The sequence below is a fragment of the Cimex lectularius genome, unplaced genomic scaffold (genome assembly GCF_000648675.2).
Source record: "Cimex lectularius strain Harlan isolate CLEC.00 unplaced genomic scaffold, Clec_2.1 scaffold45, whole genome shotgun sequence".
NCBI lineage: Eukaryota > Metazoa > Arthropoda > Insecta > Hemiptera > Cimicidae > Cimex > Cimex lectularius.
The window spans coordinates 1,351,616-1,377,401 of NW_019392634.1; the positions used below are offsets into that span (position 1 = coordinate 1,351,616).

Genomic DNA, 25,786 nt, shown 5'->3' on the forward strand with positions numbered 1-25,786 from the left:
TTCTACTAGTGTTTATCAACGATTTTTGTTTGTTAATTGCCTATAAGTATAAAAGTATTTCCTATCCTGCTGGAGGGCATAACATACAATCACTCGTTAGGTGACGTACACAATAAAACCATTTTAAAATACTTTACAAAAATTATTATAAATTAAAATTCCACGTGCTATGCGCAGATTCGAACTCAGAATTGCTAGTTTAGGCAAATTCGAGTCGAAACAGTTAGAGAAGTAAATTTGAACACATTTTTATTTCTAAGTAATGACTTAATTTCCCATTTCACACAGAGTTTTATCGACCATCTCCTATTAACAATTGACGATTGCGATCAAGTAAATGTATGGTCCAAAACTAAGTAGTCGGATCGTTTTTGCCAAGCTTTCGGCTTTTTATTAAGCTTTCCTCAGGGCTGGGTACTTTATTTAAAAGCCTAAATAAACATCAAAGTTGCACGTTATGGTCATTTTTGTTCTAATGTTTTTACTTTATACAATATTAAGTTTTTACAGTTTAACAAAAATAAATTATTTAACAAATAAATAACTTAATAAATAAATAATCTAATTAAATAAATATTATTTACAGTAAATTGTAACCGTGACTAGATGCCATTTTGAAAAGGAGGTAACCGTCCTTTGGCATTAATTATGTATCAAACCCTGAAGAAGGCTTGGCCGAAGCTTGGCAAGAAAGATCCGCCTACTTCATTTTGGACTATATACCTGATCCAAATCAATTATTTTCGTATTATTGGATTTTTTATGTCGGTTAATGGACTTTTCCCACAAATTAGTGAAAAATGTCGGACCAGGAAATCGGGAAGGGATTTTTTTAATAATTAGGGAGGCTGGATAAAAAAGGGGAATGGTGGGGAAAAATGAAGAATAAAAATAAATAGTATTATTCTATTGTATTATAACTATAAAAAGTAATCTTTATTTTATTGCAATTAAACAGGTGAAGTTACCCTAAACTCTACAGCTAGGAGTACAAAAACATACACAGAAATTCAGTATAATAACATAAAATTATATAAAAAGAAGAGACAACAACTAGATAACAACTGCAAAAAAGAAAAATCTAAAAAATCAATTCTTGATTCACTCTTTTAATGTTAATAAATGTTCTTTTTGAAAACCGGCAAGGTGTTAGAGAGTGGATCCGCGACATCTCTATTGATTAATTGCGCCGAACTAGCACAGAAATACATGATTCCGACCCATAATTCGTCTTCTGCTGGGAAACAGAATGGGTGCGGAGTCGACCCTAGGGGACCCTCATACCAATGACCAGGACATGACCTCCGGGGAATCTATCCTTTTGTCAGCAAGGCCGAAGCCAAAATTCTTCTTTTTTCTAAAGAATCCAGTCCGATCAAATTCAGCTTCACTACTGTCATTTATATTTATTTTGAACTGCAAATATTTAGATACCCTCTTTTGTACCCTCCCAATCATTTGATCAATGCGACCAAATAACTTCCATATTTCAAATGAAAACGATCAAGTCATTGGTAGGGAATTTATATGGCTAATGCATTTTTAAAATCTACCGACTGCCGTTTAATGAAGCCCCAGTTTTAAATGTATTTTACTCAGCAGCTTCGAAGTGGTCATGAAAATCGCGGTTCTTGTTAAAGATCCGACATGGGAAACAGAATTTCATTTTGATTTCCTTTTGATTAGAAAATCGTACGACATTTAAATTATTTTCCTTTAACGTAAGATTATTATTGTCGTACCAAGACCAGGAACGTCCGGATTCTCCTGAAGTATAATAAATTGCTCAAATGAGGCAGTTAGACGAAAGATTGTTAGGTCTTCAGCTAAGAGTGAAAATGAGGACTTGTTAAAGACTGAGCCAACTTTCTTGGAAATATCAGAAATAATACTGGCCCGGAATAAGAGCCTAGGGAACATCGAAGATAACATAGACATGAACCGATAACCCCCTCTCACTATCCCGCAAGAATCAATCCCAGAAGGGGCTTATCTAATAAAAGTTTTTCCGATTTTTCACCAAGATTAAACACCATGCACCGGTAAACAGAATGAAAACAATGACCGTTTTCCAAACTATTCAGAATGAAATTCTTGTAAAGAAGCAACATTATACTGGATCGTCTTTTGATAAAACCGTGATGTTGCTGAAGGATAAGAAGGCCCAATACGTTTACCATTATGACATTAGGTATTATAGAACACTTATCGATTGGACATTAGTGGTCGATGTTCCTACGATCACCTTTTTTGAGCACAGGAGACACATAACGAATCATCCATCTATCTGGAAAGATCCTCCTCAGCAAAGATTGGCCAAACAGAATAGATAGATTCTGGTTCGTATAGAGGACACAGCTTTTCTGTAAGAACAATTCTGGGATCCCATCCGGACCGATATTACAACTCGGGGTGACAGCAGCAAGCTTTGTCCTAATAGCTTATAAAATTACATTTCATTTTTTGTTTGTTTTTAACAAGGGCATCCGACAGCTTCGACGTTTCAGCCCCGAAGCACTAACAAAATACCTCTAAATACTCGGTACACAACCACACCAATAAATTCATTGATCGCATTCATACTGTTTGGTAGATGGAATACTCGATATTTTGGGGTCGATGGCCCACATTAAAAGTTTTCCGCCGTAGACCGAAGTCACGCACGCAACATGAAAGATGGAGATGCTACTTCGCCATCAGGCCCTCCCCATTTACACCAATAAATTCGTTCACACCAACATAAAATTGATCGCACTCATTCTGTTTGGCAGATGGAGGACTCGATATTCCTCCACCTACTGTACACTACAATAAACTAATCTAAATTGGGGGTCGATGGGGTATTTTTATAAAATTTTCGCCATCAGCCCCTCCCATGCACACCAATTCACACATTCACGTATACAACACACAGAAACGCAAAGCACATAACTTAACTTCTATAACTGAAGCATGAAACAATTCCTTAGGGAGTGGAATTTATCCCCCGGACACAGGCAATCGAAAGAGTTCGTTAAGGCGATCAAACCAGCAGAATAGAAATGGCTATTCTCTATCTCAAGGAAGGGAATTAGGAGGCTGATAGGTATTCTGACGGGCCACTGCCCACTGTGAAGACACCTCTTCGTAATGGGTATCCTACCAGATCCCTTTTGCCGCTTCTGCGAAATAAAAGAAGAAACGGCAAAGCACTAACTCGTAGAATGTGATAGGTATGCTAGGTCTAGATTTGAAATCTTTGAAGGAGAGGACATTACCAAATCACTCCCCGAGATAAAATGGTCCAAAATCTTGGGGTTTGTAAACAAGTCCAAGAGGTTTATGAAGGACACGAGAGCCTACCAAGTCCCGGACCTTTTAGGGACGGGGTACGGGTCTACCCAGGCATTTAACCCCTCGGGTCTTGGTCGCCCACCCTGCTAATATATATAACTTCTATATATAATAAAAAATTCCCAATGCCCTGAAAACGCGGAATAGGATACCCTGAAACTCGTTGCTGTGTCCGAGAACCCTATTTAAATCTGTCGGCATGCCCACTCGCGCCCTGTACGAGCCAAGGCACGTTACGCTTAGACTATGTGGGTCACGTCGAGCACCCTTTCTCTGCGTAAGGGACCGCGTATGACCTATTCTTAGTCTGGCTATTCCTTGTTTACGGCTCGGATCCTCGGGGGGCCATCTGCATGCCTTAACTCGAAGCTTTCAATGTTATTATATTTCATACCATCTCAATTTTTTAAATAGTTTAATGAAAAAGTTAATTTAAGCTAATAATGGTATGAAGTCTATTATTCACACTACCCCAGAGTACTCGTTTTTCTTCCAGGTAATTGGAAGATGAGCCCTCCATTCACGCAATTAAATACATTCGTACCAATAAAAACACATATCACATACATGAAGGTATAAAGATCTATGTACATTTAAAAATATTTATGGTCATGGGATATTGAATCAGCGATCTGTGCCTGTTGTCGTCTTTCCGGATGTCGTGTTTCTTTCTCATATTTATATGCTCTACCGTGATAATTCCTCCACAAACCTACTTGCTCTCACTCTCACAAGATGTCCGTGCCACCATTTTGTTCAAATGTCATTGAAGATTGGTTTACTTACTACTTTCTTGAAAATTATATGTTTCTTTTGTTATATATTTTTCTTTTTTTAAATTAGATTGTACACTGTGTATGGATTTTGTACATATAGGACAACTTCACGTCGGGTTTCATAAGAATTTGTGATCTATACAGTAGGTTTCCCTACTGGCAACTCTTTAAAATGGGATAAAAGTGTTTTAGAATGTTTATGTTTAATCTAAACTTAAACTTAGTAATAGACCAGTTGAATTTGAAGAGCGTTGAGCTTTAACTTTTAATTTAAATGGATGAATAGTTCGCCTAGCAGCCGGAATCGGATTCTTTTGTATGTCTCCCGGCCATTTCTTTTATATTGCCACTATATTGAATTGCAAAGCCGGACTTGGTATTGCTTCCGAGCCAATCTAACTAAACACAAATCCTTCAGTTTATTCTATTTTCCCAGTTTCCCGTTCATTGTTCGACTATTTTAGAACATCCTTTGACGATTTAAAACAGCGATGTCGCGTTTTATATACGAACGACCTATATAGAAAAACAATTTAAATGACCCAAATGGTAGTTTAAATTTAAAAATAAGCAGAGTAACGTTAAGAGGTTAGAATACAAAAGGCGAAAACTGCTCAAAGCTTTCTGTTCATTAAATAGGAATTAGGTAATTGTAATTATGTATTATCAAAACGTGCTTTTTCTTACGGCTTATTTTCAAAGATTTTAATTAATAAATATAATTTTTTTTATGTATGTGCGATTTGTTTAAACATATAAAGCACTCAACTTAGGAAGGACTCAAAACGGAATTACATGGATGAAAATCATCATTCATTTTATTTTGTCCTTTTGTTTTGTTTGTTTTAAAGCCAGAGATTGCAAAAAGTCCAGATTATCAATAGCCCGTCTGGAAAATTGACGAATGATGTTAATGAATAGTTTTAACGACAGAATAGGACGCGTGAAAAATAATTAGAAATACAATTTACGTAAAAAATTTTTGTGAAAAAATATTTCAATCTCAAACCATTTTGTAGTGAAAATATTAACAATACATACAAGGTGAAACCGTAAAAACGCTTGTTCACAAATATGATCAAATAAATACTTTTTATTTATAGTAAGTCAATAAAACGGAAGGTCAGTTGACAAACGAAAAGTTTAAAATGGAAAGAAAATATTTACTTATCAAAGGTCTCTCTCTCTCTCTCCTCTCACAGATACACTATCTCTGTCTCTGTCTGTCTGTCTCTCTCACTCTCTCTATATCTCTCTCTCTCTCTCTTTCTCTCTCTCTCTCTCTCTCTCTATCTATCTATCTATCGTATTTTCTTTTTTTCTTCCTGTACCCCTCTCTTTCCTTCCATCTTTCTGGACTTACTTTACTGGTTTACTTCTTTCTCTCTCCATTTTTCTTCCTTTTCTTTTCTTCCCTCCTCCTTTTTATTTCTTTTATTTCCCCCTCTCCTTTTTCTGTTTCTTTCTATCCTTCTCTCTCTCTCTCTCTCTTTCTTTCTCTCTTTGTTCCCTTCTTTCTTTTTCTGCACCCCTTTCGTTTTCCATTTTTCTCTTTCCTTCTCTCCGTCTTTCTATTTCTTTCTTTCCCTCCCTCTGTTTTTCTCTCTTTCTTCCCCTCTTTCTTTTTTCTCACCCCTCTTGTTTTCCATCTTTTTATTTCCTTCTCACCCTCTTTCTATTTCTTTCTTTCCTTCGCGCTCTCTCTCTCTTTCTCTCTTTCTTCCCTTCTTTTTTTCTGCACCCCATCTCTTTTTCCATCTTTCTCTTTCCTTCTCTCCCTCTTCCTATTTCTTTCTTTCCCCATATCCCTTTTTCTCTTTCTTTCTTTCCCTCTCTGTTGGCTCACTTTCTTTCCCCCTTCTCTCCTTTTTTCTTTTTCTGATGTCTTTCTTTATATTTCTTTTTTCACCTTCTCCGTTTTTCCTTTTCTTTCCTATTTTTCATTCTTTTTCCTCTTTCTCTCTCTTTCGGTACCCCACTCTTTTTGCATCTTTCTCTCTATCTTAATATTTTTTTTCTTTCCTTCTCTCTCCGTTTCTATCTATATCCCGTTCTGCATCTCTCGCGCTCATTATGTTTTGCTGGTCGCTGAAGGTTTGGTTCAAGCAATCTGAACATTGGAGACCAGTTAAGGACAGTTATCGATCCTTGGGGGACGTCTGAGTCTATATTAAAAAGCTATGCTATCATTGTCTTTGGGTGGATCAGCGTGCAAGCTATTAATGATATTCCGCGAGATTCTTTTATGATCTTTCTTTACAAAATGGACGTTAAAATGAAGTTGTGTGTTTGTAACGACACGGATCCCAAAATTCACAAATTCACTCAACACTTTGACCATGAAGAAATAAATTTATTATTATATTAAGGATAAAATTAGTTTTATTGTTTTTTATTTAAATTTTCTATCAAGAATTTACAAGGCCAATTTACGGTGAGTCGTTAGTATTGACAAAGGTGCTTCTTTCTTTTTTCCAAAAACATTGACGCCCCAAGGATTGTATGATCTCTGCTGTTCCGAACCCCCAGAAAAACTACTTTTCAAGCATTCTAAATTTAAATGGTTTTTTAAGCAATGAACTTTTTTTTAATGGATTGTCGTTTGCTTACATGAATGTCCACCTGAGCTTTCTCGTAAACCTATGTAATTCCGTTTGGCTTTGGTGCTTAATTTTCGAGTTTTTTAGGGCGCTTGCATCCCTAACGATTTCTGCCTTTCTTATTTGCTTCAAATAAATTTTTGAGAGCTTCAGAACAGAATGATTTTTTTAGTTTTTACCCCTCCTGAAAAGAAAAAAAAAACATTTTCACACGTGAAATTGCACTTATCTATATATGATATCAAACTATTTTGAAAACGAATTTTTAGACTCATTAAGTAGATCTTTTAGACTCTGGTTGAGTAATTTTATAAAAAATGTACAATTTATGCACAATATATAACATAAAAGTTACAATTTAGAAAAATGGACTAGTGATTTTTTGATTGTTAAGTTCTTTTGACTGTCTGGGAATTTTTTCTTAGCTACGTATAAATGTTAGTCCAAACCTATAAAACACTTATAAAATTGCATTAAAATTTATTGCACATTTTTTTTGGACCAGGAACTACGGTGTGTAATGAACCGTTGAAATAAGTACACGTGTGGAGAGGCTTTTCCTGTCTGCTTAACATTGGTCTGGTCTGCCCTTGATCCATTTGGCAATAGCTTGCTTCTTTCTTTGTGTGAATTTAAAATTTTATGACGATTAATACCAGCTTCGGTATTGTATATTCATATTTCTTTACCTCATTAATAACCATTTTAAAGTCCTGATGAAAACCTATTTTCTTCGATAGGTTGACAACTGAGTGTTTTTCATTGATCTTTTGATTCTTTTACTTTCAAATTGGCTTTATCACTGATTTCATAATGCAAAATCATAATATTTGAAAGTTGATATCAAATATATCGAAATAAGATTATTATAATTTTAAGGTAGACTGGCCTAGAGCGCTTGGTCTATTTTATGGCTTGATCAACAACTGCGTTTTGCAATTTCCTCTCGTCACAGATACTACACAGAGACCTTTAAAAATGTTCAAAGGTGAATTGTTGTTTGATACGGATCGGGGGTCGCAAAGTGAAAGTTAGGTTGGCCGGTTCGGATATCGCCCCTCGGTTATACGACTCTCAAATGGTTTCTTGGACAATAAAAATATGGGATCGGAAGGTGGATTCGTTCTGATTGTTCCCTTAAACCGAAGAGGATTTATTCCGCGAAGGCCAATCTCCGGGAGCATAAAACGGAACCGAAGGAAACAGAAAACCTATGTTAGTAACCTCTAAGCCAAGCGATTTATTGAACGTACTCAGGTTAATTATTAATTATCTACTGACATGCGACTAGATCCAAAATTGATTAAACTGATTAAACTAAAACAATATCCGATAAGGATTAAATTTTTCGGTAAACTCTTTTTACGGCCAGGTTCAAGTTTAGCTCGATTCTCCTGGGACTTGTACAAGTTTAAAATTGTTTCCCTTCTGATTCAATTCGTAAAGTTGTGTAAAAGCCATTTTACAACGCTTTCTCGTCAATTTCAATTCATTAAAAAGTTCTCTCGTTCTCATAAAAGGTTTTTCGTTTGAGAAAGCTTAGAAGGTACGAAAACGTGTGTGAAATTTTTCCTTTCCCAAGGGAAATAGTTTAAAGTTTTTCCTAAGTATATACTGTCGTTCTCTCTTGTCAATTATAATTAATTAAACATTTTAAAAGATGGTTCTTATGTAACAATATAAAGATATTCCGATTGATTGCACATTTTCTGAAGATTTACTGACCTGAGATTAAATGAATTTCGATAGTTGAAACACGATATCGAATAAAAATTACCATTTTTTTCTCGGAAGTCCTTCTTTTCAGAAATCTCAATTTCCTCGGGAGAAAAGTTACAGCTTTTAAATTAAGATCAGACGAGATCATCGTTCTTCAGTTTAAACGTAAATCTATTCGCCTAACAGCCTGTGAGATCAAAGTCCTCTGATGAAATTCCACAGTTATAAATTTCACCCCACCAAAAAATAAAACGATGTAATAGCATTTTTAACGTGTTTGGTTAAGAGTTTGTTGAACATTTAAATTAACATCAGTAAATTAAAGTTAAAGAATGCTCAGGGATTTTGTCTCAATTTTTTTTGTATCTGTAATGTTTACACATCGTTATTTCCTGGCGTAGGTCAGTGCATGTCAATGATAATAAACTACAACATGAAAAGGACCCTACTTTGAAAATACATGAGCTGTTAGTCTGTCAATGATCGTGTCACTAATCACTTTCTCACTGATGATGGCGCAACGCCAAAACGCGTTTGAGTAACATCAAATGTCAATAATGATATTTTTTTAAATTCATAAAAATATCAATTAACATCAAATTTCTATGATGAGCCAACAACCAAGCCTCAGACCTATCTCAAATCATCTCTCATCTAATCAACTCACTAATTAAAACGGGGATTTATCCAGACATGTTAAAAATTTCGGTAATAACAACTATCTATGAGAATGGACATAGGACGATGTACAATAACTACAGGCCAATATCAATATTTTTCTGTAATCAACATAATAACAGAAAAATACATAAAAAATGACAATATGTCAAATTAACAGTAACTATTAGTCTGGAATAAATATGATTTTTTTAAAAAGGAAAAGGCGTGGAAAATTTGCTTTTGAACTTCTGTGACTACCTAATTATACAAATAGATAAAACTTTATTATATTATTATTAGTATCTTTATGGATTATCGTAAGGTATTTGAAACTTTGACCATTGAAAGTTGTTGGAACGCGTGAAAAGGCAAATTTTTAGTGAAAACACCTTTGAAATTTTTCAGAGCTATTTAACTAACAGACAAGGTACGGTAAAAATTGTTATTTCAGTGATCTTTTCAAAGTTAATTGTGGAGTACCTCAGGGTAGTGTTTTTGGACCTCTCTTGTTCAATATTTACGTAAATGAAATTAATTAATTAATGAAGCAATTGGTGCGGACAAGTCGTTTTGATTAGGTAGTTTTGACTGTCGTATTGATTAGATGTGTGCTGTCTCAAAAGCTCAATCATTCTTGGAGAGATTACTATTGTAGACTCATGATGCAGGAGTATTTGGACCTGGAACCGAATACTCACAACCGATGGGAAAATACACCAGTATTTTCCAAGCTGAGATTCATGCAAATGAAAGATGTACCCAATTCAACATAAGCAAAGGGTACAAAGACAAGAATATAGCTATCATGTCAGAGAGCCAAGCAGCCATCAAAGCACTAAGCTCAAGTATCATTAGTTCATGGATAGTGCTGAACTGCAAAAACAAATTAAACACACTAGGTATGCAGAATAAGGTTCCCAGGACACATGGGAGTAGAAGGGAACGAGAAAGCGGACACCCTTGCAAGGAAATGGGCTGCTACACCGCTGATAGGACCTGATCCATTCTGTGGCATAGGAATCCACACTATTAACGAATATCTCAGACAGAAGGACAAAAAGAAAATGAGGGAACTTTGGAATTCACTCATTGGACATAGACAATCGAAGAATCTTCTAACCAATTTTGGTAGGAAAGAAATCACAGAATGTATCAAAGGAAGCAGGAACAGACTGCGAATCCTAACAGGAGTCCTGACAGGACACTGCAGATTAAATGGTTTGATATATCCAAAATAAAATAACATTTTAACGCTTGCTTGCAATGTAAATCTATTGGAAAAATAATATCTGTTGTATAAAAATTCAAAAATCATGTGGCTGTTCAAAAAGTTGCCAGCTCTTCGAAAAAGCACGACTTTTCCACATGTTAACTTTCTTATAATCTTATATGAAATGTAAAACTATACATAGCACAATAAAGGTGCGAGTTATGACACAGCCTATCCCTCGCTAACTATAATAACTGTTGTCGGAAAAAAATGTATTCCATCCTAATGGATTAATGGCGTCGCAGTAGGATTTCGCTGAAACTAAGAAGAGCTAAAGCGAATGCAATCTGCTCTGGCATAGACTTGCTAATAAGGGTTGAGTGTGTCCACTCGAGGGAGCAGAAGTGAGGATCTAAATAACAAATGTGCTCGCTCCGGTTAGGAGGATGTGGATTTATGGTTCCGACCGTCTTTGGATCAGCTGAATCGGCTTGGAAATTCTTTCTGTTATTAAATTATAATATAACAAGAAACAACACATTTTGCTTAAGACATAAATATAAAGTACGAGATAAATTTCGGTTAGAAATAAATGCAACAGTGTGGTTTATCCAAATTTGGTCAACACCAGTACAAGTTAATACCCAATAGATTCGTTCATTCACTTTCTTCTTACCTCGGATCGCGAAAATGAATGTTAAAATATCTTGGGAACTATAGCACATAACGTTATGAAACGTGCTTTTATATTCACTTAATTATCTCCTATACCTTCACCTAATTTGGTCAGTATTAGTTTAGAAGACCCCTAAATGTATGCTATAAATATCTTTGAAACTGTACGCCATAACATTATGAAAGTTTGTTTTTTATAATGTACGTTTATCCAAAATTTGGTCAAAATCAGATTGCAAGAATGGCAGCTAGATTCGTTGACTTCTTTTCATATCTGGAAACACCTAAATGCTTTAAAATATCCTTGGAACTGTACGACATAACGTTATGAAACGCACTTTATTTACACACATTATTATAGTCTATATTTAATTAATTAATTATTCTTTATTTAGATGTAAAAGTTAATGTCACGAACGGGATTGGAACCTACGACTTTCGACTCCCGGGTAACCGAAGATGGTGGATTCGAATACCGCTCGTGACCCTAACTTTCCATCCCAATCAAGACCTTACATAAAAAGAATAATTAATTGAAATAATTAATATGTTCAATTAGACCACTAAACGTAAATGGATTAATCCATATTTATACCGAATTTTATCAAAATCAGTATAAAAAAATATCCCCTTGATTCCTTGATTTCTGTCTTTATAACTAGGAACACTTAAATGAATGTATTAAAATATATCTAGAACTATTATTAACGTTCTGAAACTCGGTTTATTTATTCACTTTATTATCTAGCATAAGTGAACCAAATAGATTTCTGCCATCATTTTAGGAACCCCTAATATATGCTTTGCAATATCTTTGGAACAGTACACATAAGTTTTATGAAACTTCGTTTTTTTTTTTCATCGTGTAAATATGTACAAAATTTAATTATACTAAAATAAAAGCTGGAAGATTAGTTGATTTCTTTCCCTTTATCTGGGTACCCATAAATGTCTTAAAACATCTTTAGAACTGTACGACGTAACGTTATAAAACTCGGTTTATTTATTCCGTTTATTATCTGGTATATTCGATAAAAACAAATATAAAAAAATAGCCGTTACATTCGTTGATTTCTTTATTCACATATGGGAATCTCTAAATGCTTTAAAATACATTTATGACTATACGATTTAACAGAAACTTGGTTCATTTATTAATTTTCTTGCTTTGTATATTTATCCCAAATTTGGTCAAAGTCAAACTAAAAGAATAGCAGCTAGATTCATTGATTCGTTTTACATATTTACCTGGGGTATCTCTAAATGTATGTTGTAACCCCAAAAAGTTATGAAACTTGGTTTCTGTATTTATTTATTCAAAATTTCGCCAGAATCAGATTAAAAGACTATCAGCTAGATCGGTTGATCTCTTTTGTCAAATCTGAATACCATTTAATATATTTTTAAAATTTTTGTCTCGATACGACATAACGTTAAGAAACTTAGTTCACTTGTTCTTATTTCTACCTTGTATATTTGTCCAGAATCGGTCACAATCAGGTTACAAGAATAGAGGATAGATTGCTTGATTTATTTCTTCATATCTGAGAACACCTAAATGAACTTCTTTGTAACTATACAACTTAACGTTTTGAAACTTGGTTTCTTTATTCACTGGCCTTTCTTAGCTTTATGAACTTTGGTTAAAAGGAGTGTAAATAAAAACCGCTAGATTCGCTGATTTTTATTATTTGTGGAATTTACTTTTTTCATTTCATTTTTTACGAGGGTCGCAACAGCATGGTTATGTCAACCCTTGGGGTGCCGGTGTTTTTGAAAAAAAGCCCATGTGTAAGTATGTAGGGTTCGAATTCAGGCCGCTGGATTCGAACCCAGGACCTTTACCTTACAATGATGAGCGCCATGTCAACGCCTAAACCGTTGCGGCCATCGACGCCCCAATGTATTCTTTGGATTCTGGATGGATTCAAGAAATCCGACTAAATTGATTCTGTTTACATAAAATATTAGTTTGTGGCACCCATTTCCGCATGTGTTTACCTGCTTCTTTTTAGACTTAATGTGGGTTTTAATTCGTCTATTGGTTAGTTTGTAATTATTATAATACTTGTTTTGTATTAATAATTTAGTAATAAATTTGTAACAGTTATAGTTCTGGGCAGACGTGATGTCTGGTAGCGTGATTTTTTTATTTTAACTGCAATTCATTGACAATTTAAATTTTTTTCTGCCTAAAACCCGACTATTTTATTTATTCAAGCTATTTTGTCGTCCTACAATTCACCAACGTGAATGTACGTTAGCTGGTCAAATTAAGTTTTGATTCCTAGTGACCATGATTTATTGACATCGTTGCAAATTGATCATCTCCAGATGTTTAACCTCGGTCGTAATGACGTTATCTCTTATCCATATTTGACAACGCTTTGTAACTTTGGGAAATGGTACTTACGAAATTGAAATATCATTTTCTAGTAGACAAACAACCTATTAATTAAATTTCGGTCTGAACTTCGAATTCCTACTCGAGGATGAAAGTCGAATTTTTCGTCTGTGGATGTGTAAAATAGGCAGAGAATCGAGAAAAGAAGACTTTACCTTGAAGGGGGTTCAATGTGGCAATTGTATGCTAAACAGAATCGAATTGCGACCTAGAGACAACCTTCGGCAGGACATTTCGACTCCTTCGCTTACAATTACATTTCAACTTGCTCGATTTGATGTCGGCCAGAATTATTTATGAGATCCGAAAGAAATAAATACGGATACTCGTACATTTCCCGATCAAGCACAACTAAAACTTTTTACTTAAGGGTGCTCCCTTAAATAAAATGTTTTAGTTGTTTCGAAATTACGTATTTGACGAATTTTAATATGGAATTTTAAAAACCATGATATCACAACTGACATGTGATATTTCAAAATAAATCTTCGTTAGGGTGGAGTTCCGAAATTACTGTCTTCGTTAAGCAAAGTGATAGTTATTATTCATTATTTAATAACCTTTTGAAAAAAGGAAGACTAACAAAAGTTAAATTCATTAGTTTTCGTAGTCCGCTTGACCAATTAATATCTTTCAATTAATTAAGGTTTTTAGTTGAGATAAAAAGTCAGGGTCACGAGCGGGATTCGAACCCACGACCTTCGGCTAGATACGCCGCTGCTCTACCACTTGAGCTATCGTGACTTCAACTTCATTAGTCACGATGGCTCAAGTGGTAGAGTAGCGGCGTATCTAGCCGAAGGTAGTAGAAGGTGTAACTAACAATAGTGTTAAACTATTTATGTTTTAGTGGTCAATTGACCAAGTTACTTCTTTCAATTAATTATTCTTTTTATGTAAGGTCATGGTTGAGATAAAAAGTCAGTGGCGCGAGCGAGATTCGAACCCACGACCTTCGGCTAAATACGCCGCTGCTCTACCACTTGAGCTGTCGTGACTAATGACGTTTTTTGTGGTAGAGCAGCGGCGTATTGAGCCGAAGGTCGTGGGTACGAATCCCGCACGTGACTGAATTTTTTATCTCAACCAAGGCGTTACATAAAAAGAATAATTGATAGTGTTAAACATTCACAAAGTTTGGCATAAATATATCCGAAATGACGGCGCTCAACCCTAGAGATTTGTTTCCAATTTGGAATTCAAATTTGGCCTTTTACGATTAAAATATTTTTCAGATGGGAATATATTTTACACATTTTCCGTGCCGTACTTGAGGTACTTAAATATACCTCGTATTGGTAATATTTACCTGGTAATATCGACACCGTGCTGGGCAAACATTAGCCGGTGTCAAAGAATGGCAAACTTAGGGGCAATGAAAACAGCCGCGTCATTTACACTAAAAACACTGGTAAACCTACCTCAATTTAGAATATTTAAAGAGAATAGCTCATTTGGGCTCAAAGGCAATCAAATTGAGTAGGAACTAAACGCTTTGGGCGTTTATTAACAATAAATAATAAAATCCGATACCCTTTCATAGAAATGGGAACTGACTTCATGATCCCGGAACCATCCCTTGTAAATACCACTCAATAGACTACAAAAGAGAAGAAAAATTCAGAAGAACATCAGATACAATGGTGTCGTATACGGATGGCCCCAAAATTAATGATAAGTCATATTTTTCCAAGCCCAAATTATGAGCAATCAAGCTTATCACGGAGGTACACCTAGGTCATTCAAGTTGAAATACCAGCCATCAACTTTTTTGACTTAGAAAATCGTAAAAACGATTACACTGACAAAAAATCTTCATGAGATTACATAGCCAAGCAGATAATGAAGCGTTGGCATTTAAAAAAAATCAAAATTAGTCAGTGTGCATCCAAAAGTTTCAGGGCATATCAGATCGGTTAGGTTTGCGGCTACATCTTCCATTTCTATTCCTAACCTATCCCTATTGTACCTATCATTCTGTCGAGTAATCTCTGAAGTACTACTTTAGTTCCTAGTCTTTTAAATCTAGTGTGCGGTTTCTATGTCGGTCTTTTGGACTTATAATGTCCCATCGTAAGGGACGAACATCTAGTCCTAGCAGAAAGATGACGACGAGGCTTTATGTAATTTGATTCTCTTCTTACATTTCTATCGATGAGTTGATATTGCTGTTAAAGCAGAAGCATGAATGTATAAGGAATAGGTCCTCTTGAGTTTAAATATTAACTTACTCAACTTTATCGAAAGCCTATGCTTCGTTTAGGAATATTTTCTCATCGTAATTCCTATGGTTAAGGATTGGATCTATAACTTGATGACACGTCTGCATCTTGAAGTAGTTTGGAAGCTGATGATTTTAGATTGGATCGGATTAGATGAATGCGTTCAAGGAGTTTCTCGAGGTGATAATAACAATAGTCGACAATAATAATAATTATACACAAATATATTAACATTAAAAGGAAATATTTACTCTGCATAAATATATTTTAAAATTCTATAGACGCCTAGGTACTTTTTAGTATTTTTTAAACAGGATAGGTCGCTTAGGTCTGAAGTTTCGGAGTTATAGTTTCTCAGAGTTACATTAAAGGGCTTTTAGGGTTGTTTTCACACGCCTAACCCCCAATTCCCTTTGTTTTATTGGCCGACGTAAAAATTACAATAAAACCCGAGGTTTTTCACGTGTAACAGTCAATCCGACGTGTGAGTCGGGAAATTTTATTTGACCGCTGCATAATGCATTTCGTTTTATTGCCGGCCGAGAACGTCCGAGGGAAAACGGAACGATTTAAAAGGCTTTCCTGTTAAAACGCCCAAGTGATTTTCTACCAAAAGCACAAAAGGTAAACTACCCTGAAATAGACCTGCAGAAATCGCATCACCCTTTATTTCAAACCAAAGAAAGAAGGTTCAAATCGAATTTACTGCGGTACTACAACCTCATTTTATCCATATTTGAAATAAAAATCTTTCTTTAACTAAATTTCTTTACCATGAACAAATAAAGACGCATACTTTTCATAATTAGTCACTGAAACTTAGACATTGCTAGGGTTGGTTTAAAAAATAAAATTAAAACTTAGAAATTGGTGTATAGTATTTTTTCTCATTTATAATATTGAACCTGTATTAGACGTTCTAGAAAGTAGATTTTTTTGTCGATCGAAAAATTTCAAATCTATAGATGCATAGGTCAATATGGCGAGTAAGTGAGTGAGATGTTGGTTAGTCTAAGGTCAACGTAGTGTGAAATTTTCAGCATTAGATTTCTGTATTTTCAATCGATTAATAAGATTCCATGTTAGTCGAACCAAATATCGTAGGTTGGTTTGGTTATTGAATTTAGATCAACTGTAGGACACTTGGACCTACGGAGGGTAAAGCGGGGAACACACTTACCCGATGCGACGCTATACGATGCTACCCGATGCTACTCGTCGCAAATCCATTTATCCATAAGATTGCATTACCCCCGTGCACACCTGCCCGATCCTATGATACCCCACCATACTCTACGCTCTGCGATCCCCACTGTCCAGATTTTCGTCGAGTAGCATCGAGTACAGTCGAAGACAAAAGAACCGAACACTCATATTTTTATTTTAAACTATATGTATTATTGTCGTTATATTAATTACAACATACTTATTTTTATATAAACCAAATTAACCGATATCAAAAATTCATTACTTTTTATTTAAAAAATTATTTTTAATAGTTTGGCAGTGTGATCAAAACACTGGAATACCATTTATTGATATATTGAATTTAACTAACAATTTATTACATGGATTTTCTTATAAAATTTACCTAAAATTTATTACACGATTTTGCTAATAAAATATAACTAACAATTTATTACATGATTTTATTCATAAAATTTTACTAACAATTTATTTCTTGGATTTGCTCATAAAATTTAACTAATAATTTATTGCATGGTTTTGCTCATAAAATTACACCATTTTCGTCGAGTAGCGTCAAAACAGGACACTCTTATGTTTGTAATTTTTTTTCGGACTATGTATATGCAATTTTGTCGTTATATTAATTAAAACATGCTTATTTTAATATAAACCAAATAATTAAACGATGTCAAAAATTCATGTGTTTTTATAAAAATTATTTAATTATGATGGTTAGGCAGAAAATTTATCGAAACACGGGAATAACTTTATTTAAAACAATTAAATTTAAGCAAGAATGTATTACATGGTTGTGCTCATAAAATTTAACTAACAATGTATTACATGATTGTGCTCATAAAATTTAACTAACAATGTATTACATGATTGTGCTCATAAAATTTAACTAACAATTTATTACACGGTTTTGCTCAAAATAATGCAAAAAGAAAAAAGAGGTGTTGCGATTGTGATAGTGATTTTTGTGATACACGATGTGTGACTGTACGTGGCGTGCGTTTGACGTCGCTTAGATGTGCACATCCTACCAAAACGTGGCAGCATCGGGTAGCGTCGCGTAGCGTTGCATCGGGTATGTGTGTTCCCCGCTTAAGGTTGCTTGGATGGTTTTGGGTTAGGTATCGAACAGGATCACTGTGTCGTCAGGAAAAGATCAAAGGGAATATGTGGAGTGATACAATTTTAAATATTTTCACGTTTGTATCGTTCGATGGAGGGGTGGCTCGAGAGGTAAAGATGAGACATAAAACTTAATTTGGGTCAAACATTCCCTTATAAGTGTCTAATCGTTTTACGCCGCAGTTGTTCTTGCGATGATTGATTGATTAACACCGACTAGAGAATGATTAATTTCCATCACTGTTTGTAGGGCAGAATTGATGGCAAGCAGTGCATCAACTCGACCAAATCGGCAAATTCCTATTAGTAAAATTAACTCCTGGTCATAGTGGCATGAATTTCATCAAAACGGAAACAAGGCTTTCTCCTTTCTCGATGAGTGGAATAGTGGAAATTCGCACGCTCGTTGAGTCGCAAATCAATCAAATCACGATCGATCCGGAGTAAAAATTGAAAATTATAAGGAGCCTTGAATAGATTGGATACCGATTTTAATCCTTTAAGAGATTCGCACTTCCCTGACGGCGACGAAGCCTGATTTACCGGCTTACGAGATTGTGTCGTGTATGTTATCCGTCATAATCATAGCGCCCTTCAAACCTGTAACATGCCTGTCGGTCCGGCCATTTACAGTTTAAAACCCAGTTAGCTATAAGTGGATCGATTGACCACAACGCCGAAACTTTTACTTGCTATACGCTGAACGGGTTCACTCCAAAAAATATCCCGTTTCTCCGTTGCATTAACTATTTTTTTAAGCTAATTATGTACCGTGTTTCGCTTCACGGTGCATAACTTATAGGAAAACGGTTGAAAAAAATTTCAAGAAAACAACGGTCACTTATTATAGTGGACGATTAAATTGTTGAACGCCAAACATAAATATTATTACGTATATCTTCGTAATACGTATAAAATAATGCATTAAAAATAAATAACCTTTCATATAAAAATGAACTGAAAATTTTATCTTAACTATATTTTATTGTTGTCCTCGCGACTTTTTGGATAGCTCTCAAGTCTATGTGTCTGCATGAGCAAGCTGTAAAACTTAAGAACATAATCCTTTTAAGCTATTACCTCATCCTCGTGTTGCCCAAGGATTTCTGTACATTTGCATAGTCTATCTTATGAACGCCGTTGTTCTTCAAGGAAGTGTACTGTCACCACTCCTTCATACCCGCTACACCTTTGAACAGCTCTTTACTATAACCTTTGTACACAGCGAAATCTAGCTTTGTCAACATTGTTCCTGTCGTAGTCGTAGCATCCCGCTTTTTCCAACATCATTTCCACATCATGGAGCAATGCTAGATAAAAAAGTAAAAAATAAATTCAAATAATATTCATTAAAAAAAACGTTCCTCCACTTAAAATCTAGATAAACAGTTAAACTGGAACACAAATGATTGACTAACATGTTTAAAATGAATGTAGAGAGACAAAATGATCACAACATCTACTTCACGGACGTTCTAAGCCAACGTTTTAGGAAAAAAGGCCTCACGCAGCACTAATTGGTAGCAAAGATCTTTTAAGCTGTTTTATCAATTATTTATTTCCAATCCAGAGGTCCCCATCTATATGGGGTATCTACCATTCATTCCGAACTAAACCGTCTTTATGTCCTACATTTTGCCCAATCCTGATTCATTAAATCCTAATCCAAATGTTCAATCGCCTGTCTATAAAGCATTAGTACATAATCTTTCCTATGTTACCCTTCCTGCGAACGAAGCGCAGATGGTACAGCAATCAGTTGGTGTACCAGATACCGTCAGAAATATTACTAAACCAATCAGTACAGCGTAGCGTGTAACAAGCCATGAACTCAAATGATATAGCTCATATTTGCTGGGAAGACAGAGGTGTTAAAATTGGCAATGGATCAATGTAGGCGGTTGCGTAAAAAATGAAATGGGATTCTTTCAAGGGAGCATGCTAGGCCCGCTATTGTTTTTGCTCTATCTTACCGACCTCCCGCCTATCATAGTATCTATGATTGTTTCATGAAATTACGCTGATTAATCCAACTTTGTGGTTCGATCTCATTCTCTCTACGCTCCTTTTAATCGAACCGCTGAAATATTTGAAAGGTCATTGTTTTGCTATTAACAAGCTTGACTTGAATCATTCTTAATCATCATGTGTAATCTTCATCCGGATCAGAACCTGCATTGAAATTTTCTCTTCTCTAATGTTTCGAAAGGGCAATTGTACATTTTGGATATCACGAGGTTTGGGGCTTCACTATAACCTTCATTTTGACTGTTACATAATTTTCTTTGTGCGTAAACTGACTGCGGTTTTGGATTCAATAGATTGAAACGTACTTTATAGTGACTTTCTTGAAAGAAGAAATCCTTATTTAGAGATTAAAAAATATTATTTTTGATGTATTAATTTCACTATTGGTTAACGTAAAAACAAAAATATTCTACGCTGCAGAATATTCTTGTTTGGTATGACAAACATTGTTATTATAACCTTATTGTCATAACAAACAATTCAAGGGAAGTAGGACAGAAAATGTTCGACCTCATTGTCATGATTCTAGCATTATAAAACCCTTAGGTATCCGGGAAATCGGTGTAAATTAATTATCTGACTGATAATTTCGACGAACTTCTGCGTGACTGACATTCCTGGTGCAAGCTCTAACATAATTTTTTTCTCAAAAACCTAGTGGACGGATTTTCATGGTTAATAATTCGTTTTAAAGGAATTGTCAAGTACATTTTACGCCATTATCAAACATGGTCTATGATTTCCATTTAAAAAAAGCGGTTAATTTCTGATAAATGATTTTGCTATTTTGTGAAATTTCTTATAGAAATCTTTTATAAATTTCTATGGTACTTAACGACTTATATATAAGCATAAAAAGCTACTTTCCTCGGCTTTCAAATGGTCGGTTTGACGTTAATATCCTTTTATCCGTTTTTGAATGATTGCCCTTTCACTCAGATATTCCAGTAACAACTTCTCAAAAATCAAAAATTTTGTAAATAAAAAAATTAATAAATTTCAATTCAAACAAAATTTAGAGGCCTTACAGAATTTCATACTAGTTTTACGAAAAACATTTATGAACTAGTTTACTTGGAAAATAGTTAAATGTTTAAAATTTTTTCGTTATTGATAAACTTTACAACTACTTTTACTATATTTTTATTGCAATCTTCATAAAAATGTTGTAAAATGATATATTCACACATTTGATTTGAGCAAATAGAACGGCGATATAAAAATATGAAAAACCCCGGAAAATTTCAACTTTCAAATTTTGGCGAAACCGGGCCTATTCAAAAGAAGTGGCGGATACGTGTCGGATATTTTGGAGTGTAGAATCACCAAAAAGTTTGGTCCAAATCTGTGGCACCACAACATGGTCGTCCCCTTGTTAGTCTTGACGCAGTCAGTAAATACGTCGTACAGTTCGTCGGATTATTGAAGTTGTTGTCTTCCTGCGCTATCTGTTTGTTACTTGTTTTCTGCTTTATAACCTTTCTTTAACGGATAAAGTAAAACGATCGAGTAAAGTCTAACAATTACGAGTACAATAAATAAATAAAAATAAAAAAGAACGAAGAAAGAAAAGTCTCTTGCTTTTATCGATAAACCAATAACGGTTGTCTTTAATTGAATTTTGGTGTTGCCTAAAAGCCAGACTTGCTCATCTGTCAACGCCTTGGCTTTGTGAAAAGGTAAAACCTGACTGGTAATTGTACAGCTATACGGAATTGTACGAGGAGTATGAACCATCCCTTACTTAATTAAATTAACCGACGACATGTATGCGGTTTGGCAATGAGTAAACCTTGGTCACATTTCAAGTTGTTCATACCGCCTTCCGTTGAAATTTTTAGTTTCTGTTATGCCGATTTCTGTGACTTACAATAATATTCTATATGGAATTGATAAAATGTATAATTTAAAACCAACGTTGTACTAAATATAGGGATGTTTGAAATGGATTTGGCTTACGTGGTATATTCAATATTGTATTGTATTCATTAGCCTTCCCCTAAATTAAATCAAACCAAGGTATTCACCAGGGCACAGTCCTGGGACCATTATTTTTTTCTGCTCTGCATAAACGATATTTTTGACCTTGACGTAGACTGCACAATTACCGGATTCGCTGATGACACCGTCTTACTAATTGAGGATGAACCAAATGAACAATTAATGATAAAAGCCTCTGGAAATATAAATAAAATACGAAGCTGGTATCATTCAAATAAACTTTTATTGAACACAGAAAAAACTAAATTAATTATATTTAGTATCCAAAATAACAATTAATAATTTAAAAGTGCATAACGGCGATTGCACGTTCAAAAATTGCTCTAACTGCTTTAAAATTAAACAAGTTTGTTCAATCAAATATTTATGATTAATCATAGACAAAAACCTAGGATGGGAAGAGCATATAACATCTATAATAAAAACAATCCGATCATTATTTTATAAATTTCGATTATTGAGAGATATAATTGATATAAATACCATAAAACGTGTTTATCTAGCACTTGTGCAGTCGATTTTCTCTTACCGTGTAGTAGCATGGAGTAAGGCAAATTTATCTAATAAAAGACGATTATATACAACAATTAATTCAATAATTAAAATAATTTTAAAAAACCTAGATTGTACTCCAGCATTCTTTCGTATAAACATTTTAAAGTTCATAATTTCAATCAGATATATTTATTAAATTCACTAGTTTCGTGGTCCGCTTGACCAATTATTATCTTACAATTAATTAATGTTTTCAGTAGGGATAAAAAAGTCAATGGCACGAGCGGGATTCGAACCGACGATCTTCGGCTTGATACGCCGCTGCTCTACCACTTGAGCTATCGTGACCTCATCCACTCGGACACCAACTTTCCATCTCAACCACACGAGGTCACTATAGCTCAAGTGGTAGAGCAGCGGCTTATCAACCCGAAGATTGTTGGTTCGAATCCCGCTCGTACCATTGAATTTTTATCTCAACTGAAAATCTTAATTAATGTGTGGTGATTAGTGACATAACACAGTAAAATCTCACTGGCACTCTCGACACGACACGCAAGAATGGCACAATTACACAGAAGACAAACACTTTGACTGAGTAGAAATACTTTGATTGAATATAAAAAATATATTTTGCATTGTAGAAATTCACTTTTCCACACCCTAAATGTATTTATTAAATGTAAACAATGTTCGTAAATCCCTGAAGATGATCTCAATAAAGATCGAAACGTTGGCACGATAAAGAAAATGTTTTTCTGAAACCTACATCACACCCAGACCGCATCTCACGATTTCTGAATAATTACCTTAATTAATTATATTTATTAAATTTACTTACTAAATTTTATAAAGATTGGAATAATAAATTATCAATCGCTCACAACTACTCCACTACAACCAAGATTGATTCCTCCATCAGCTTACAAATATATAGAACCACCATTTGTAAGAAAAACCCATTTAATATTGCTATTGCATTCTGTTATACCAACGAAATTAATATAAATAGTTTTTCTGACCAGAAATAATTAAAAACACATGTTATAAATAATATTTTATGTAACATACGAATTTTAAATAATAATATGTAGTTAAATGAACCTAAAATCATTAAAAAACATATTTTAAATAATATTTGTGTAACAATTGGAACTTTAAATAATAATATGTAATTCACTGAGTTATTTTGAAAGAAAGACTGATCATTTCACTCAGCACAAGCCATTGTTATATAATACAAATCTACTGTTCATAATATAATGTTTTATCATTACCATTGTAAAATTGGAAATTTTGTTGATTGGCAAATATATAAAAAAAACATGGGTGACAAACTAACAGCAGTTCAACTTTTTTCAGCTATTTTAGTTGAAGATAAATTCTCTAATCATATATCGAAATATTTGAGACTATTTAATTCTTATAGTCATATTATTTTCTTCCTTTATTTCAATTCAATTTGTTCGTTTGTTCCAGGTGGGGGCAAAAGAAGCAGAAATGGTATGAAGGAAGCCGATTTTTCAAACGATCCGGTAAGTCTTCAAATCTTCCATAACAATGAGATATGACTAAAGGTTAAACAATAAAGTTATAACGATATTCGGGCTTGAAAGGTATCGGGTAATTTAGTGTAAACTGAAAGGGTGAGAGTTATGAAGAAAAAGTTGGCCGGTACCTTGGCGGAATCGTCGAGAGGAGGGGCGGCCTATTGCACTCCTTTAAACTGACACTTTAATTAAAACTTGATTTAACCAAACATTGTCTTGGGTTCCTTGCGAACTTTGGCCCGAGAATGAAAAGCGTGACGACCCGGACTGGGGGCGAATCTCGGCGGGTTCGGTTTTCCCCGTCTGTTAAAGCACGCGTGACCCCTGTTAAACCGCGTGGAGATTTGATAAACTTAAACGAGTGATAAGTATGCATCAGGGACTTCTAAATAGGCCATTACCCGGCAACTACACGGAATTTAAACTCACTCCTGCTTGGAAGAAAAGGTTAAAATCGTAAAATAAATAAGTGGATAGCATATGGGGCAACAAGAGGTTCCGTATACGTGCCTTATAAAATTTCCTTTTCAGTGACACATCACCCCTAATGTAGCTAATGCAGTAAAAATTGATTTTACAGTGATAAAATTGTAGTGAATTATAAATTCAAATGGACCTCAGCCATGTTTGTCCTTCAAACTTCAACTTTTAAGTTTGGTAACTTCTATTCAGTCGAGTTTTTCTAACAGTTGCGAAGGACGAACCTATGAGAATTGCTAATGGAAACTTAAATAAAACTGCAGCTTTGATCTCATAAAAATGATTTCTAATGAATCGTTAAACTATTTACTTCATCTTTGACCTTAGCCGCTTTTGTATTTTCAAACGGCGAAAGCGGCAATCGTTGGCATTTCCGTCAAGAAGTCGAATTGAAAATGAAATCACAACTGAAGAAGGCGCCCGGCTTGTGAAAATACTAGTATTTCAAATCGCAAATCGAACGGGAATCAATTTACTTGGAACTCCGCTTGCGCCTTCAGCCGAGCTCGGCGTCTTTTGTGTGGTAAAAGGAAAACAAATTTTTTTTTACCTTTGAACCAGACCGCAAAAGGAAAAATTAATTTCCGTTTAAGCTACATTGTCAAGAAAGCTCTTAGTCGACAAAAATTCTTAACTGCCAATAGCATATTTCAAAAAACTTTATTTTTCAAAAGTAGAATAGTGGTTATTTAACCAATTTTAATCATCTGGAATATCCATTTTAATTTAACATGGGGTGACCTTGTAAAATTATTTAAATAAACGTCAGCTGGTGAAACTTTACAACTGTGAATGTTGGCTACACTTTTATAAATATTAAGATTGTCGCAACTGCCACAGTTGCAAATCAAGTGTCACTGCTACAACTGTAAAAGTTGGCGACAGTAGAGATTGATGATAATGTGAAGGTTAGGAAGCCCTGCTATAATTGTAAACGTTAGCATAACTATAAAAGTTTTAAAGGTTGTGTACCCTGCTACAACTATAAAAGTTAGCGACACTAGAGTTTGATGGCACTGTAAAAATTAGGTGTTAAGTATATTGCTACAACTGTGCAGGTTGACCAAACTTTAACTGATGTAATGGTTGAGTACACTGCTACAACTGCTAAAGTTGAAGTCACTGCAGAGATTGATGACTGTCTGAAGGTTAGGAACATTGCTACAACTGTAGAGGTTGATGACTCTGTAAATGTTGGGTAAATTGCTACAACTGTTAAGTTGGAGTCACTGCATAGATTGATGACTGTGTTAAGGTTAGGAACACTGCTACAACTGTAAATTTTGCCGACAGTGTAGAGGTTGAGGA

The 25,786-nt window shown here is 34.7% G+C and overlaps 1 protein-coding gene across 4 annotated transcripts in view; it reads left to right on the plus strand.

The window, feature by feature from the left end:
• Positions 1-25,786, plus strand: part of LOC106662758 (apoptosis-stimulating of p53 protein 1) — a 478,897-nt gene that overhangs the window by 183,586 nt on the left and 269,525 nt on the right. For all 4 annotated transcript variants that reach the window (XM_014387028.2, XM_014387030.2, XM_014387033.2 and 1 more), the window contains one exon: positions 23,928-23,983. In XM_014387028.2, the coding sequence (XP_014242514.1) occupies positions 23,928-23,983 (56 nt within the window). The remainder of the gene's footprint in view (positions 1-23,927; positions 23,984-25,786) is intronic.